Source organism: Carcharodon carcharias, chromosome 25, assembly GCF_017639515.1.
Source record: "Carcharodon carcharias isolate sCarCar2 chromosome 25, sCarCar2.pri, whole genome shotgun sequence".
In the NCBI taxonomy this organism is placed as follows: domain Eukaryota; kingdom Metazoa; phylum Chordata; class Chondrichthyes; order Lamniformes; family Lamnidae; genus Carcharodon; species Carcharodon carcharias.
In genome coordinates, this window is record NC_054491.1 from 17,643,033 (window position 1) to 17,659,873 (window position 16,841).

The 16,841-nt window shown below is 40.4% G+C and overlaps 1 protein-coding gene across 6 annotated transcripts in view; it reads right to left on the bottom strand.

Moving 5' to 3' along the window:
- Positions 1-305: 305 nt before the first annotated feature.
- LOC121269706 (centrosomal protein of 164 kDa-like) overlaps positions 306-16,841 on the bottom strand; it is a 208,208-nt gene continuing 191,672 nt past the window's right edge. For all 6 annotated transcript variants that reach the window (XM_041174537.1, XM_041174536.1, XM_041174535.1 and 3 more), the window contains 6 exons: positions 15,789-15,896; positions 15,068-15,182; positions 12,455-12,820; positions 10,166-10,232; positions 4,846-4,968; positions 306-1,221 (listed from right to left, as the gene is read on the bottom strand). In XM_041174537.1, the coding sequence (XP_041030471.1) occupies positions 1,125-1,221; positions 4,846-4,968; positions 10,166-10,232; positions 12,455-12,820; positions 15,068-15,182; positions 15,789-15,896 (876 nt within the window). In that variant the 3' untranslated portion in view covers positions 306-1,124. The remainder of the gene's footprint in view (positions 1,222-4,845; positions 4,969-10,165; positions 10,233-12,454; positions 12,821-15,067; positions 15,183-15,788; positions 15,897-16,841) is intronic.

Below are 16,841 nucleotides of genomic sequence, written 5' to 3' on the forward strand. Positions count from 1 at the left end.
CAAACCTGCTGAGTATTTCCAACATTTTCTGTTTTTCTTTAACAAGGTTAGAGTTCGGAAAAAGACTTTGAGATGACCTCACAGAAGGAGCTCGAAACAGTTGATTCAGGCCAATTGTTCAATAAGACAAGAGTTTCAGTACCAAGGACACAAAATGATTAGAACTAATATGGGAAAACTGATAAATCTTTCTTATAGAATGGGTAACAGACTGTGGAATAAGTTACCAGTGAAAGCTATTGAAGTATACAGTATAAATAACCTCAAGAGTAAATTAGATGTGTTCATGGAAAGAAAAGTGATTGAAGAATATGATGAAACATGGGTAGATGAAGCAGAGATTGATTAAAAGGAGGGGATGTGATAGAGCTAATGCCCTTTACATGCTCCAAAAGCACTTGTTTTCTTGACTATCAATGTTCAGTCAGAAGTAGAGCCCTTATACTTGTCTGATAAAGGAATGGAGAGTGAAAAGTGATAACCATTGAATTCCAGCCTTGTATTGGGGAAATGTACGTGAACAGACAAGCAACAACTGGCCTGTCATTTGTAACTGCTTGGTATTGAAGTGCCAGGGAAAGTCTTGTACAGGTAACATCAGGAGGCAACCTATGCAACCTCACATTCTGAATATGACATGAACCATGGATTGGATTTGCAAAAGAAAATATAGCCTGAGAAGAGGAGTTCCTCTGCAAATGCTTACACTCTCCTATATGTCCAGCTCCAGGTTGTCTTCTGGCCAATAAATGACACAACAATAACTCTGCATTATTATGCAAAATGAAAACATCAAATCAATGCATTTGAAAATAAATAAAGCATTTTATGCACACTTCAATCTGTTATACCTTTGACAGAATGCAAGGTAACCCCCATAACCACAGTTTTTGGTACTTTGTACATAACATGCTAAATAATCACTTGGGTTATTTAGAAAAAATGCTGGGTAGAAAATAATTTATTGCTAACTATAACAGATTCAAATGAATTACTATTATAGTTTATTAAATAGGTGCTTTGCAAGAAGGGGTTTTAGGGCTGGTTTATAATCAGACAGAATAATATTTAACTGCACCCATCTAACAGATACAGTGAAACTACCATTAGAAAACCTCAGCTTTTCAAAAGTGGTAGACTTTGATTTGATTGTTTTCATCCAATCCAAGCTGAATTAAACCTTGCGTGGAGGGGGTCCTGCTTGTTCTCGTGAAGAGAGGACTGAGAATGTATGTAAAGGAAAAGTTATAATATTTTGATATCAGCATGATATTTTGCTGTGCACAATGTTTATTTACATGGCAGTAACAGTCACTGCATTTCAAGAAAAAAGCTTGAAGAAGTTTCTAAGAGACATCATAAGGCCCAAATGTAAATGTCTTTCATCTGGGATTCCCCAAATTCCCCAAAAGACCACCTAAAAACACTCACCTTTTGATAATGTTTCAAAACATGCCCTGAACTATCCAACTTGGAAACTTCATGACATTAATCAGGGCCTGCTGGGTCAAAATTCTGGACTCCCTTACCTAATAGCACTGCAGCGGTTCAGGAAGGTGGCTCACCATCACCTTTTCAGTTAGGGATGGGCAATAAATATTGGCCTAGCCAGCGATGCCCATATCCCAGAAATGAATAAAAAAATTTAATCTAAGGGTATTTTACTCATCTCATTGTTAATGAGGGAGTTATATTATCATCAGGACGGCAAAAAAGAACATGGAAAAAGTATTTTCAAGTTACCTTTAGCATTCTACTATTTAACATCTTAGTGCTGCTGAAGTCATTCCAAGAACTGAGGAGTTACCTAGAAAATAAGTGAAGCAGCTCAACTGATATACAGTATGTAACTGGGTTACATCTTTATTCGTGTCAGTTCAGTTGCCTCAAGCCATCAGCCTCAGTGATTCCTCCAAACCATTTCTACCGATGAGGACACCAGAGCAGTTTAACTCAAATAAAAACAAACGAACAGCTAATTCTTTTTAAACAGGCGGCAGAATGACAGGTCTAAACATGAGGTTAAAAAAATGGCGCAACAAATCTTCATGCTTGTAAGGTCTCCCATACCATGCAGTCCTGGGCTCAGAGAGATTGCTTTGGGGAGGCATCAAATGCAGGTCAAGTTTCTGTGGCCAATACAGTGTCCCTACAATTGTACAAGACTGGAAAATAAAATTAAAATTGAATTGGGAATTAATTAAAGCTTGTGTCCTTTTCTTTATAGAATGATTCATTACTACTGCAGCAGATGGTACTTAAAGGTCAGAGAGGAGATAAATCACAGCAGTTCATTAATGGGCACCATTGCGCAATTTCTTGTGACTTGTACAAGATGGCATTTATAGCTCGCTGGAGCAGGGGCTTCTTTCAGTCGCTTGGCTACTGTTTGTTCATGAAGGCCATGGAAAATGAGGCAGGATAAAACCTCAAAAAATAGAAATGTATAGCATCATGCCAATTCTCCCTCCACAATCTTTGATTTTAAAAATTACCGCTAGTTCCTGTTCAACATTCATGATTATAGTTTTACCTTTGTCATAGAAGCAATGGACCCCCAATTTTCTCTATGGTGATTTTTACTCTTGGAATCCTTTAAAAGCACCTACCTGTTTCTTCCTCATTCCACATCACTCTCCAACATGGGCCCTGGCAGCAAATCTGCCTTTCACTCACTCAGATGAATGGGGTGAATGCTATTAACAAAAAGCCTTCCTTACCTTAAAAAAGCTAACTACGATATCCAGAATTCAAACAAACTCATATTGCTGCAAGCTCGCTATGGGAGTGCACTTGGTCAGCCTGCATCTTTTATGCTCAGCAGTATTCCTTTCCGTCTCCAGTCTGACCTGCCTCAGAATCCTCATAAGCCTGGATCCCTTAAGGTACATACAAGACTGCAGAGCCTACATATGCTATAGCCTTCTGTCAGAGTCTGTTGATTGAGAGGACCAGGAAAATTACCAACTAGGAAACTCTCAGATCTGACTCATTATACAGCATTGTCTCCAGCACCTCTTCTCCAACAAGCCACAGATAGAACCATCACTACACAATACAAAACAAATACACACATTATTTACAGACTGTGGACTTCCTTTTCAAAAGCCAAAATATCCTGCTTCCAAATAGTTTCTGTTGTGGCATTTGATGCCCTAATAATTGTAAAGAAAATACCCCAACCTTTTGTTCTATAGGTAATCTTAAAGTTATTCATTTTAGTGACTCAGGGACCAGTGAAATAGCTTTTTTTCCTATTTACCATTCATAATTTTGAACACTTCTATCAGGTACACTCTTAACCTTTGTTCTGATTAAAAGGGTCTCAGGTTCTCCTTAATATGACCAATAAACGATTTTCCCTGAAATTTCCAAGGCAAAATTACAATTCCATGAATAATCAAATGGGGCAACTATTATAGAAAAAATGTACCCATTAAGATAAAAAGGTGAAAGTATTGCCTTCAAAATAAGGCCACAGACACCATTAACTTCTAGAATAAGCAATTATACGGGGAAAAAAGATTAATTTTATAATCCAGGCATTTAAACCTATAGGTCTTTGGGTCAGCGGCCCACTTGCGACGCATAAAATGATGCAGAATGACGTTGGGCAGAACTCCCGACGTCATTTCAACTTTCAGGTCGGTGGAGGCGTAGCCGAATCAGGTGTGTGCCCACCAACCTGTCAATGGCCTATTGAGGCCATTTGAAAACTAACTGACATAATTAACGAACCTGCCCGTCCAACCTTAAGGTTGGCGGGCAGACCAGGAGCCTTGGTGGGTTTCAGAAAAAGCATGAAACCTCATCCACGGGCGGGATGAGGTTTCATGAGGATTTTTAAAAATGTAATAAATATTTGATTTAAAGTGATGGACATGTCCCAAATCGTGTGACAGTGTCACATGAGGGGACTTGTCAGGGAAATTTTGTTTGTGCACCTTTACCATTTTTAAATTTTTCGCTGATCTCCCTGAGGCAGCCCTTAGCCTCAGGGAGATGAGTGCACTCTTTCGTGCAAATACGTGAAAGAGCGCATTCCTGGCTGAGGGAATTCCCCCCCACCCGCAAAAGGAGTGCATAGCGCTTCCTGGTCGACATCACACTGGGCAGGCCTTAATTGGCTCGCCCATGTAAAATGGCGGCAAGCCCCCAATCGGGGGTGCCAATTGGTGGCGTGCTTGCCTGCACCTGCTCCTGCATTTTCCCCTCTCCCCCCCAATAGGGGGGGAGAATTCTTCCCATAATTTCTTTTAATTAATTCTGTGGACACAGTCTAGCTCACCTAACACCGGTTTACAGTGAAGCCGGTCTCTGCAACAACTCATTCATCATTCAGCCACCTTTTCATGAGGGAAAAATAATCATTGTTTAAAATATAGTTTTAAAGAATGTTATTCTCTGTGCAATTCCACTTTTGTTGTTATGCCCTCAATCTCCTCTGGGTATATTCTTTGACATCTTCCATTTCTATGAGCCATGGATTAACTCAGCGACAGATGCAGGCGTGCTTCTTCCCCTCTTCTGATGCCACAACAGCTGCTACACCCCCGCTACTGCAGAAACATTTCATGTGGTTTTAAAAAGTCTGCTCTTTAGCTTAACAACGTCATGAATAACCAAGAATTGGCACAAATAACTACCAACATTTTGTGCTGTTACCAGTGTTAAATCAGGTGCTTAAACTAATTCTTTATTTAATATACATTATTTTTGGTTGAAGTGAACTGACTCCATGACCTTTTAAAAGATTCACATAATTAAATCAAAGCTGACAGAAGGGCCCTTTAATCTCTGTGCTAATAAGCACTAAATATGGTTTCAGAATTTTTTGAAGGATACATTTTTGGGTCCTTTTTGAAGCTTTCCAGCCATTTCTTATTAGCGTCGATCATTCCTTGAATAGAGTTCCTGTCCCCTTGTGTAATCTTGGAATGTGATTTCTGTAGCATTTTTACCTGGTCACTGCGAGAAATAACATTTAATTAAAAAATGTCAGCAAAACGGTAACTTAAAATAGAGATCAACCATAAGAATATAGATTGTACAACTTTGCCACCTTTGAGTGCCAAAATATAAAAACAGGAAAACAACATCTTAAGAAGGTTGATGACCTTTTTTGTTCATTGATATTTCATTGTGGCTATTATCTAGCTAAGGCTTTTTTGCCATTGCTGTTTGGATTATTTGGCTACCATTTCAACTGACCCAGAAACTTACTGTTTTGAATTAAAAATGCTTTGGTGCATGTGCCCTGGTCCTTACAGAATAAGCACTGGAAAGAGAAATGGCCAACTGCAAAAAAGCTGCATAGCAAGTTTAAGCAGCTGTTCTAAGTTGCTTGACAACAATTCTTATTGTGGTCACATTTGACATATTTAACTTATTGCTGCTAATATAGTCCCAAGTATCAAATTGGTAGGTGTAGATTTAAAAAAGCATTATGAGGATGTGTTTATTTTCCCTTTCTTTCCTTCCATCTTGTTCTCCACTCACTTAAGGTGTAGCGTTTATATAGATCTAGTCAGTCTAGTAACTTGTCCAATTTGAGACTCTGGAAGTTTAGGGGAGCAATTTTAACCTAACTTGCCTGGTGGGAATCCCATAGAGTCAATTAGAATGTGGTTTTTAGACCTTGCTTTCCTCTGATTTTATTAACAAGTAAAATCGGGCAGTGTGTAAAAATCAGCATTATACCCCATCTTGACAATTTCCCCAACAGGTGACTGCGCCCTTAAAGGTGCCTAAATATCTGCAGGAATCATCAAAGCCAAGCCCAATCATGTTCATATAGATGTTTGCTACAATTTACCCTTAAACATAGTTACAAATGGGTGCATGACTGTGAGGTTTTCACTCCATATGCTAGTTTGCATCTCGCAGTTACAGCTCCCTGCTCTCTTCCTGCTCTTTCATTCAATAACAATCAATCTCTTGTTCCTAACCCAGGGACACCAAGGCCAGTTACAGTAGCCCTATAGCTGTGCTGAGCAACACTGGAATAGACTGGAAAGATAGATGACTCATAAGAAATCTGTACATGGAAGAACCAGCAACAGTGGGAGCAGCCAACAGGGAATTGGAATCACTTGTAACTGGGGGAGGAGTTTGACAAGGGTGGTGTTTATCACCAGTCCTCTTCAATGTCTATGAAGAAGCAATGATTAAAGAAGTGTTTGAAGATACAGTATCTGGAGTTAAAATTTGGGGGGACAAAAAATTACATCAGTTAGATTTGCAGATGACAAAGCACTTGTAGCAAGCACAGGTGAAAGATTAAAAGAACTAGTAGATAGACTAGTGACAGCAGGCATGAACTTTGGGATGAAAGTGAACATCGGCAAAATCAAAGTGATGCATATCTCAAAGTCACCAAGAAATATTCATATAATTCATAGAAGGAAAAGAACTGAAACAGGTGCAGGAATTTAGGAAGCATAATACCTGCAGTTTGAAAGTGCAACAAAGAAATAATAACAAGGATAGCAAGACTGTTTCCTGCCAACGCAGTGCATGCGCTGTTCATCTGTGATGCTGCGTTATATCATTGAGAGCAATGGAGTAGGCCAGGACCAAAGATTGCGCCATTCAAATCATCACAGCAGGATGCCATGGTCCTTTTTTAAAGAGGATATTTCAAATGGTTTCATTGTGTTTTCTTAAATAAAGTTTTATGAAAAGTAGAAGTATTTTGTTTAAAAGTACTTAATGCACGCAAATTTACAGAAGTTATAGGGTTGCCTAATTAGGCTGTCAGTGGTCTGTAGGGAGACAGTCCTGAAGCTATTCATCCAGTTTCTGAACCCTGCAGCGGATGGCCAGTCAAGGCGCGGCCTCCCTGCAGTTTCTGAATTTCCTACTCCGAAGCCTCTTCCCTTTAATCCAGGCCTTAACAGGGCAGGGTACGGAGGTTGTAATCCGCAATTATGGCCATCAGCGGGTGGATCAGAAGCCTCCCCTCCCTCACCATCTCAACTCTCGGGGACTGTGGGGAGACTGCGCCTTGACTGCCCGCCCACCACGGGACTCAGAGACAGGGTGAGACTAAGATCCAACCGGCATTGTGACTCCTGAAAATAACACTATTGGTTTTCTGTGCAGACAAGTGTGCATGCATAGACAGGTATCGGTGGCCATCTTGCGCTGGCAGGAGACACAGTGGGATAGCAATGGGAAAGGCTGCATTTAGTAAGAAGAGACAATTGTTGACTGGAAAACTGAAAATGAACAACCCTCAAGAAACAACTTGTGAAGAGTTTGATTTAGAGTGTTGTTTTGTATGGGTGTGACCTTATAGTTCCTTATAGAAAGAGGAGACCAAATTATTAAATAGCTTTGAAATATGGATTTGGGGGAGAATGGACAGGATCAGCTGGAGACAAAAAGTAACAAATGGTGAAGTGCTGAGGAGAGTGAATGAATAAAGAACTTTGTTGAACGTAATTAGGAAAAGACAGAGACTGGGCAGGGCACATCTTAAGAGGAAATGGACTAGTAAGAAGTGTTATAGAGGGAAGATTTCAAAGAAAAAAGGAATAGGAAAGAAGAGGATATCAATGTTGGATTGCTTGAGGATTGAAAGAAGTTACTGGGAAATGAAAAGTTTGGCACAGGACAGAAAGACGTAGAGAAGACTATGAGCCAAGGCCCTGCCTTCATTCAGGGCACACATAGTGATGATGGCAGATGTTCTACTAAGCTACATCATCAAAGACTGGGGATTCAGTCATGACCGTTCCAGTCTGCAACATTAAGGGCTCCGACAACTTGTTCCAGGGAATTCTGCCTGTTGGTCTGTTCTCAAACTCTTAACCATTCTGTTCTCTTTTCAAATGTTGATGGAACTGGCATATATTTCCAACTATTTCTAATGCTAACAGTTACCTGTTAAAAAAATAATTAAAAAGAACAATTTTTTATAGATCAGAATGATATATTTAGTCAACACATACGATGCAATATTCAGTATTGTGTTGACGAGAGAGCTGCTAGGCATTCTGTTACAGGTAAGCCATATAGACAAAGACATAGAGGGAGTACTTCAGCAGATGCTGGTGAGAGGATATAAAGACTGTGAAATCATGTTACAGAAAGAAAAGGGTGGTCACAGGCTGCTTAGTACAGATGAAACTGCTTCAAGGTTTTGAAAGATTTCACAACTGCTGAGCAATGCTGTCAATTTGATGAACATTCCACAAGAAGTTGAAGGTGGATATTGAGGAAGTAACTAAGAGCAGGGAGCGAAGATAGGAAGCTGTTACCTCATGATGGAGTAGGAAGTGAAAGCTCATGCAAACAGCCTATTTTGTACTGAGGCTGATCAAGACAAAATCAAGGCAGAGAAAATGCATATTTTAGTCAACCATGCTTGTCTGCAAAAAAGTGTATAAAACTGTCATGTAACATGGCCCCCCCCTCATACGTTCGTGAATAAAGTCACAAGTTACATATTGTTGAAAAGACAAATTTAAATAGATTATATTCAGATGATTGTTGGTCTTGAGATTTTAGCACAAGAGAACAATGCAGAGCTGCATCATCACTGTTCTATATATTTTTTCTAACAGGCCATGGTTGATTATTTTTGTGCATGAAAATCTGCTGAACAGCAGCCAGCAAGCTGAAGTATGTGTGCAGATTCTGTGATGTGCAAAATTGTTGTCCCCTAGAGCTAATCCTGCTCATCTGGGTTTCTATTGGCAACAGCCTTGAAAATCTGACATTTAAGGGGGAAAAAATCTAAAAGAAACTTCACACACAAAAACTGAACTATATTATTTCTGAAACAAAAACAAAAATACCTGGAAAAACTCAGCAGGTCTGGCAGCATCTGTGGAAGGGAGCATAGTTAACGTTCCGAGTCCGCATGACTCTTCAACAGAACAAGTTGTTGTTTAGCAATTGGAACATTAATTATACCTGTATGCTTGTGCTGTCTAATATTGCTGGAAAATTATGGTTTGCACATCAGCTAGGCTCTCTGAGAACGATGCTGCAATTTTTGCTTCACAAGCAGTCATATGACAGGGGTTATTCAAGTAATTTTACAGTGAAAGGAGCATATGGTAGTGACACAAATTTAGTTGAATGGGGTTTTTGTACAGGAAGTGCTCACAATAAACTTCTGTCCTCTTTTACAGCAGGTGACAAAGAGGAAGTTGGTTGGTATTGGTTGAACAGAACATGACTAATGCTGGATTAGAAGACTATGATGGCACCGTGATCTCATGTGCTACAGGGTAGAAAATCGTTTGGGCTCATTTAAAAAGATCTCCACTTTTAATAAAAATGCACTTGTTGATGGTAACATCTACACAAGTAGACTTCTGTATAATCCCAGTGTTCAAGATTTCAACAGAGGCTCAAAACACTACACAGGATCCAAAGAACTGTCATTCATTAATTTTTTTGGAAGAAAGATCTATTTTCATTAAACAATATTCCACAATGATTACAAATACTATAAAACCACAGCCTAATAGCATAGAAATTAGCTTGCACTCCTGGTTTGCCCAGTACCATAATCCACTAATCATGGTTCTATGAGTTGTTGTTTATCAGTGTATTAGGAAGAGATGGTGGTGTAGTGGTAATGTCAGTGAACTAATAATCCAAAGGCCCAGGCTAATGCTCTGGGGACATGGGTTCAAATCCCACCAGCTGGTGGAATTTAAATTCAATTAATAAAATATGGAATTGAAAGCTAGTCTTAAAGGTGACCATGGCAGCTATCATGGACTGTTGTGAAAACTCACCCAGTTCATTATTGCCCTTTAGGGAAGGAAATCTGCCATCCCACATGTGATTCCTGACCTAAACTGCCCTCTGAATTGCAACTCAGCTCAAAGACAATTAGGGATGGGCAACAAATGTTGGCCTTGCCAGTTACGCCCACATCCCATGAAAGAATAAATAAATTAAATGTTAGTTCAGCAGAATGCTGCAGCATAGGGAAAAGAGAAACTCAAACATGCAGCATCACATGCAAAGCTAATGGAAAGGTCTGGAGGTTGGACAGCACAATCTTCTTTAGTGAAAGTGGACTCAAGGAAGTGAGAAACATGAGATTCAAACAGTCCAACTCCAACTACCACCCAATATTAACTCAGTGACTAAACAATTAAAAAACCGAAGAAATATTCCATGGATATGAAGCTCTCACCTTGCAGAAACATATCCCAAACGGCTCTCAAGGGATGTGGAACTTCTACTTAATGTTGGTATTTCTCCTGGCCATAACAGAAAATGATCAGATTAAAAACAAAAGCAATCAACACTATAACCAAATGACCTGAAGTCTAATGAGTCGCTTCCCAATTTATGAACTGAATAAGAAAACTTGGTTCGACTAATTCAAGAATTCCACCAACCCACCTCCCTCCCTCCCGAAGTTACCCTTTCCACTCTCTCCCCTCATTTAGTTTTCCTACTTCACACAGGATTCCATGACTAAGAAGATAGGAAGGTGAGCTGCCGATATGGTCTTGTGCCTTTTTCAATCAATTAAGGAGCAAATGGTATAGCTCTGGACAATTCAAAACTAAAAAGAATGAGAGAGTAGACAAGATAAATCAGGAAGAATTGACAGGATTTTGAAAACTTTTCCTGCCCAGTGATACTAATGGATGGAAAATAGTCATATGGTAGTACTGAACTTGAGTATTGTTGAAAAAAGACTTTTTGTTCAAGTTTTTTGTCTTGTGCTTATCAGGACAATCGCAAGAATACCAATGTCAACGGAAGCAACATCTTTATACTGTATGAGAAGAGAGTGCTGACTGGTTGACAAGTGAACTCTGATCGGTAGAGGTACTGCCATGGAGAATGCACCAGTTAGCATCTGGGGGGAGGTGATGGTGTAGTGATATTGTCGCTGGACTAGTAATCCAGAGTCTGGATTACTAGTTCAAATCCCGCCACGGCTGATGGTGGAATTTGAATTCAGGAAAAGAAAAAATCTGGAATTAAAAGTCTAATGATGACCATGAAATCATTGAGGATTGTTGTAAAAACCCACCTGGTTCACTAATGTTCCTTTAGGGAAGGAAATCTGCCATCCTCACCTGGTCTGGCCTACACGTGACTCCAGACCCACAGTAGTGGTTGACTCTACCCTTTTATGTAGGCAATAAATGTTGGCCTAGCCAGTGACGCCCACATCCCATGAAGGAATAAAAAAAAGTTAATAGTGACTGACAGTTAATTGCCAAGCATTGTTTGAAATTTAAATCAGGCAGCTAACTACACCACATGGACCGCAGCGGTTCAAATAGGCAGCTTACCACCACCTTCACAAGGGCAGCTGGAGATGGGCAATAAATGCTGGCCCAGCCAGCGAAGCCCACATCCTGTGAACGAATAAAAAAAAAAGTTGTTGCTTCCCCTGACATTAGTGTTCTTGCGTTTGTCCTGATGAGTGCAAGGCAGAAAGCTTTGACTGGATGGAAAATCACGAGCAGCTCATTCGTTATTAGCTGTGCTGGGTTGCACGAGAAGGTCCATCTCTGCCTCAATCACCACTTTGGCAAACGTATTTAATGTTCTAATAACACTCTGCGTGATACAAAATTCTAATTTTTACCAACATTACTATTGACAATCCTAAGTCTATACCTTAATATTATCGATTCGCCAGCTAGGTTAAACAACCTTTCACTTTTTACTTTCCCAAAACATCATTTTGAAAACCTCAAGAACCAGTCTTGATCACTCTACATTTTATTGCTTTGCTGCACTTGGTACGATTCACAACATGGAACACCCACCTAAAATGTTTTCCATAAGGTGAAAGAAAGCATTTTAATTTTCTTTACCAAACAAGCTCTCTGTGTAAATATGCAGTGACACAAAAGGTGGCGAATCTGTGGTTTGTTTATCAAATAAAATAACAAACAAAATAAATAAACAAAAAAAGTTTACCTAATAAAAGTTAGAAACACATTCACAATAACTTACTACAACAAATTCTAACTGAGCGTACATAAACCTGGACAAATTCTGATTACACGAAACATTCAGGACATCAAGACACATAAAAATGTACTTTGTGTCTGAGCTATGTCTAACAGTTGAGTGCAAATTTCCCACAGTGGAGATCAGGGTTTGAATCTCAGTCTCACCTGCAATTAAAGAAGTATCGATCTTGATAGGCTGGCCCCTAGAAACTAAATATAGTAGTGCAGCTCCCCATGTTGGACAGTAGATCAGTCCCTTTCCCCAAAAAAGTAAACAGAAGAGTAGGATGTGTCTAATTGTACTATCAGTACAAAATGTTTCTGATTGCAGTCATTGACTAATTTATTAGTTCAGACTTTCCAACCCCATGGCAGATAAAATGTAACAGAATTACAGGAATAAAGTTGCACAGAACTTGAGAGAAATGTTTTGTCAAGAGTTCAAATGCATTTTGTAACAAGCCTTAGCGATTAATAAGTAAAGATTGACATCTGACCTGGGAAGTATTTGCGCCACTTCTCACTTAGTGCATCATCCACTGATTGAGCTGCGGGAAGGTGGGAGGTGGCATTTATTCCTCTGTTCCAAATCCACTGTGAAGGTAAGGGAATGGCACTGGAGGAAAGCAAAGACCCACTGTTCTGAGTTCTTGTCAAGGAAGTGTACACGGACAAAGGCACACTGTTGCTGGGAGGTGGAACACTGAATGCCTGTGTTGTGGGAAAAAGTGGTGACTGTTGCGTCCCCAATGATCCAAGAACACAGAGAACACTGTTAAGGTCATTGGTAATTTTCTGAACAGAGTCACTGAGATACTGTATGTTGGTGCGTTGAGCAAGGGACAACTCAGCCTTTAAGTCTGCTGTGAAAAGAACAACAAAAGTTAATTCAAAAAGTCCAACTGCTGAGACTTAAAATTCTTGTAACTATTTTTGTTGAAAGCTACTTTCCTAATTGGCCTCAGGTGAGGACAGAATCGGACTCAACTGTTATGTGCCTCTTCAGTCGAATCACTTGGTAAGTAGCATTCTTGGTACTGGAGCCTGGATTTTCTAATTGGCAGCATTAATCCATTTGAAATGGTGTTAAAATAATGACAATTGGAAAATCCATGCTTCACTATGGAGGCTTATATCGAAGCAACGTGTCTGTCTAATGCTAGACTACTCTCTTGCATTTCAACTGCTTCAGGCTGCTGCAAATCTTGATCTGACGTCATTTATTGACAGATTGAGATAAGGAAGTCACAATGTGTGAAATTGTGTGTTAAATCTATATCCTAACATTTCAAAGCCTATGCTTTGATACATCAAATCGCAACCTAACTGCTTCTTGGCTTTCCTGCACTCGTGTCTGAAAAGTCAGTTTATGGATGTCTGATCCAGACACAATCCCAAACCAGTGTATCGCTGTACATTACATTTTGACTAAAATATATTTGCAAGAATCACAGAAAATTAAAACAATCACAAAAATATTTATGCAGAAAAAATACAAATTTTTTTTTTCCAAAGAAAAACTAGAAAATATTGCCTGTGAATTAGTGTCATGGTTTTGCTATCAAGATATGTTCCTTGGAGCAGTCTGAATTAGTGAGAACTATGATCACCCAAACAGCGAGTTCCTAAACTCAGCCTGAACTTCCCAACATGGGCTGTGTTCTTGGTGCTCCCCTACCTCTTCAGAGTGACAAATTGCTCAGACCCAACATTCTCTAGTAGATACAACTTCTGTCCTAGCATTTTCAATATGTCTTCTTTTTTCCTCAAATGAGGAATTTTATCCTCTGGCCTCGAGTGGTTGACAGTGCCCTACACAGAGTCCGATCTATTTCACCCACCTCTGCTTTTACCCCTTCCCCTCCCTCCCAGAACCAGTTCCCCTTGTCCTCATCTTCCAACCTATCAGCCTTCATATTCAATGGATCATTCTCCATCATTTCCAACACCTCCAGTGTAATGCTGTCATCAAACACATCTTCCCCTGCCCTCTCCTTTCAACGTTCCAAATGGACAGTTCCTGTCGTGACACCCTGGTCTACTCTTCAGCCACCCCCAACATTCCCTCCCTTTCCTAATGCACCTTTCCATGCAAGCATAGGAGATGCAACACCTGTCCTTTTATCTCTTCCTTTCTCACATTCCAACACCCCAAACACTCCTTCCAAGTGAGACAGTGATTTACTTGTACTTCTTTCAATTTAATATACTGTATGGTATCCTCTACATTAGGGAGGCCAAAGGCCAACTGGATGAACACTTTGTAGAACACCTCCATTCAGTCTTCAAGCATGACCCTGGTCTTCCTGTCGCATGTCATTTTAATTCTTCACCTTGCTTCCACTCTAGACTTTTCTGTCCACGGCCTGCTATAGTGTTCCAATGAAGTTCAACACAAGCTCGAGGACCAGAATCTCACCTTGACAGTAATCGCTCTACAGCCTTCTGGACTCAACATTGGCTTAACAATTTCAAATCATAACCTCTGCCGCCATGTTGTTCTGCATGTTTTGTTGCTAGTTCGGGATCAGTCTTGATTTCTTTCTTTATCACTTCATGTTGCATTCAGAACGTCTGCTATGTAGCCATTCATGCCTCACCTAGACACACCTTTTGTTTCTTTACCAAACCCATTACCATTCTCTTTGGCTTTTGTAGCATGAAACCTTATGTCATTTAATCTCTCCTGCCCGCCATCACATCACGGACCTTCCCTTTTCTTTTTCCTGCCTCCTCTCCCCCTTCACCAGCTTATAATCAATTACTTTTCTACCTCCATTCAGTTCTGATAGAAGGTCATTGGTCCAAAATGTTAACTCTGTTTCTCTCCATAGATGCTGCCTAATCTGCTGAGCATTTTCTGTTTTTATTTTCCAGTTACAGTAATCAACTGGCAATACAGGCTACCTGCACTCATGGAAGGCAGGGGCACAATACAAGGTCAACAAAGGACAATGAAAGGGTGATACAGCTCTAAAACAAAAAAAACTGTTATACTACTACAGACCCACAAAGACACATGCAAAAGGCAACACATGGGAAACATAACTAGAATTAGCACTGGAAATATTGTTTGTAATAGAACTGGCAATGTTTGTTTTTTCGCTCACTTTTCTGCTGAGGTGAATCAATGCTGGCGATGCTGCTAATGTCATCGGAGTCCGTAAGGTCAAACGTTACAGCTTTCTTGTCCCCTGTGCCTTTTGGTGTATCTTCATCTGAAATCTAATGGATTAAAAAGTTTAAATTCAGTCTTGATCCACGGCAGGCAAAAATTTCAAGATATAGTTTCTCTTGTGTCTGCTCAATGAGCCGATCTCAGATAGGGCAATACCCCTGGGTTAGAGGGGGGACAATTTGTCAGGTCGTCTAATCATGTTGGGAAATATACGTTTGGACAACAGGTGAGGACAGGTCTGGACACTAATACCACACGATCAAGCTTACTCACTGTGAGGCTAATACATGTAGTGTCCGCTTGCACAAGGCTGTGAAACAATATCTACTGCAAGTAATTAGGAGAGAAGGAGAAGAAATTGGAATAAAAAATATTTTCAATTACTTAGTCATGGGAGAAGGGATGTCCAGGTAATAAATAAGCACTGGTGATTCTGATTCAATATCAATCTTGTAATTTAATTTTTCCAAAGCTTTTCATTTGTAAATTTGGAAAAACAGCAAAGAACAATTTCTGCCGGTTCCCTGTGAGAAGCCTGTGCATTCGCCTTGAAATCCTCCTCCAGGAACTTAGATTTACCTCAAATAGATTCATAGAGATGAGCCCACACCCTATTCCGCAACTCCATGGTTTACCTATGTGAGGACACCCACCCCTTCAGCGAGAGATGATTCCAACTGATTAAGCTGTTCCTCCTTCTTTCGTAGTAACACCTGCCCTTTCCTCATTGTCAATTTCATCTCATCCAGATGCTGGGCCTCCTAAAGTAATACATAAGAACATGAGCAATGAGCCAAGTGCCCAAATATGTAGCTATAATTTCTTTCACTTGTAACTTTCAAAGCCATACTGCCACCTACACTACTGCACTACCATCTCTGCTGATTAGCCAAAAGAAAATTTGCCTTTAGGTGTTGCTAATTCAGGTGTCTGAATTTGGCAAAATTGTTCTCCAGTGGCTGAGTAGGTTCATGGACTTGGGTGTGGTATTTAGCCCTAAAGTAAGAAAACCTCAAGTTCAAACCAAGGTGGCAATTTTCCTGTCCTGCCCACTGCCGGGATTGTCTGGTCCCGCTGCAAGTTAATGGGCTTCTGGCCGGGCCACCGAGGCTCCCGCGGCGGATCCTGCCACGACTGGGCTGGAAAATCCCAGCCGAAGTCTCGATTCAGCCACCACTAATGGAAAATATTTATCTGTAGACAGGACGAGAACAGTAGAATTGCCTGAAACCCATTGGATTCACAAGTGAAGAATGGTCATTTGACGAGGGTATTAAAAGGTCACTAACACCTGTGTCCAGGAGCGGAAAGAAAATTAGATGTGAAATCTCTCTTAACCTGCTTCCTCTGAAAATATCCATTCAAGTGTTGTGAGGAAGCATCTCAACATTTTGTTGGTTAATATCTATTGGAAGAATTTTCCCCTTGTCCGGGGGTGGGGGAGTTCAGGAGCGGGCGCAGGCAGGCGTGCCAACGATCGGTGCCCCCAACTGGGGGCACGCTGCCATTTTAAGTGGGCAGGCCAATTAAGGACCACCCATCGTGACATCCGCCAGGAAGCGCTATGCAGGGGATTCCCTAAGCCAAGAGCTGCATGCGCGTAGAAGAGCGCACTCATCTCCCTGAGGCTAAGTGCTGCCTCAGGGAGATCAGCACCAAATTCAAAAATGTGAAATATAGACAAATAAAATTTCCCTGACATGTCC